General features: G+C 31.2%; 2 protein-coding genes across 3 annotated transcripts in view; one reads left to right on the forward strand and one right to left on the reverse strand.

Moving 5' to 3' along the window:
* The window catches only part of LOC122324529 (leucine-rich repeat-containing protein 52-like), a 106671-nt gene that overhangs the window by 48866 nt on the left and 56068 nt on the right, over positions 1–1737 (forward strand). The window lies entirely within an intron of this gene.
* Positions 1–1737, reverse strand: part of LOC122324530 (forkhead box protein N3-like) — an 11025-nt gene that overhangs the window by 4521 nt on the left and 4767 nt on the right. For both annotated transcript variants that reach the window (XR_006247193.1, XM_043219037.1), the window contains exon 3: positions 502–610. Coding sequence is in view for 1 of the 2 variants with exons in the window: in XM_043219037.1 (XP_043074972.1) it covers positions 502–610 (109 nt within the window). In the remaining variant the exon portion in view is untranslated. The remainder of the gene's footprint in view (positions 1–501; positions 611–1737) is intronic.

A 1737-nucleotide genomic window follows, 5' to 3' on the forward strand; every position in this document is an offset into this window, starting at 1 on the left:
ATATCATATTATTAATTAAAAATCATGTTGCATGAAGACGGTTTGTAAATTTCCTACAGTGAATATATCAAAATGTAATTTTTGAACTTTACAGACAATTTTTAGTTTTTTCTAATAGTTGCATCTCGGCCAAATACCGTCCCATCATAACAATAGCTTTCCAATGACATTAATAAAATAATATACAACATGATTATTTGTTTGCCATAAAAACCAAGTAAGGTATTATTTCTACACTACTATAGTAACTCATAATATTATATAATACGGTTTCTTTTTACTGCTTTTGCCATTTTTATTATTGCTAACATTTCTATTTAGCTTCAGTTTTAGTTTCATCGCTTCATTTAGTAAATGTCTGTACTTCATTCACTTCAGGTAGCTGCCAACATTGAAGTTTTTTTAATATTTACGTTTTAATTTTATTTCACTTTTTTCCAATTACCACAAACGACTTGAACGGTTAAGCACTACAACACCGATGGAGGAGGACATACTAACCTCACGGCTGTGGTCCTCTTGCTCACGGGACTCAGAGGAAGGGGTCTGATAACCGGAAAGAGCCCCTGAGCGGCCACACGTGAGCTGTGCTGTATCACTCTCTGTGGAACTGTGGAAAACAAAGCCCAGTCACAACACACGCCAGGAAACATACTGCACCGGATTACACCGCTCACATTCGACCGGAGGACAGGCAGGTTAGGTTTTAGATTGGTTTTGCTCACGGATCAAAAGACGAAAAAAGGGTTTAATAAATAAATAAGTGTAGTACTGCTTTAAATGTGTGGTTGAAATGTTTTATTACAACGTTTTTGGTTTTTCTGAGCCAAAAATAAAATAAAATCACACAATTTTTCCCAGATTTACTAAATTTACTCACTAAAATGTCATTCAGTGTAACACTGTTGTTTCCAAAAAAAGTATGACTCATTAAAACATGAATTAATTTCACCCCAAATACTAATTAGTTGTAATTTTACATTTAAATAAAATAATTGTTTTACTTTCCTAGGTTTTACCCATTTGTTAGAAGGATTTTTTTGTCATTTAAAAACACATTTTTTTTAAATTATTTTATGTATTTTAATATGTCCATGTATAAACATGCTTGAATTTTTACATAAATATTGTGTTTCACTGTGCACAATGTGGCATTATTGCAACCAAATTTTGACATTTTATTTTCCAAAACCTTACAAGTACAGACTTGCATTTGAAGTGCTTTCTCTGGACATCACTTTGTGAAATTGTTTTGATGTGGACATCTTAACGTCTTTGACACTCATACAACATCTACATTACTGATAAATATAAGAAATGCTTAGGACTGAAAAACAGCGGTTCTCAACCTTTTTGATGTCAAGGCCGGTCACCGTCCGGGACAATTATGCTCAAACCCCCCCCACGAAGGATAAGACACCTCAAGGTAATGACAGAGCTCCTTTCAAAATGGTTTGCTGGTTTGTTTACAGAGAGGCCTGTTTATTATAAATACAATTATATATATAACAATTATATTCTGTTATTTCTGGGAATAAATATCATTTGATGAAATATAAAGTATAATTTTAATTTACAAATAATTTAAAAAGCAATTTCTACCTTATATAATGTTTTAGAGACTATTCAAATGTATATCAATTAAAAATTATTAACTATTTTTGCAATTCTATCATTTTCAAGTCTTAAAAACATGGATAAATTAGGGAATTTTAAATTAAAAAATAGAAAAAAAAA

The sequence above is a fragment of the Puntigrus tetrazona genome, chromosome 20, assembly GCF_018831695.1.
Source record: "Puntigrus tetrazona isolate hp1 chromosome 20, ASM1883169v1, whole genome shotgun sequence".
Taxonomy (NCBI): Eukaryota; Metazoa; Chordata; class Actinopteri; order Cypriniformes; family Cyprinidae; genus Puntigrus; species Puntigrus tetrazona.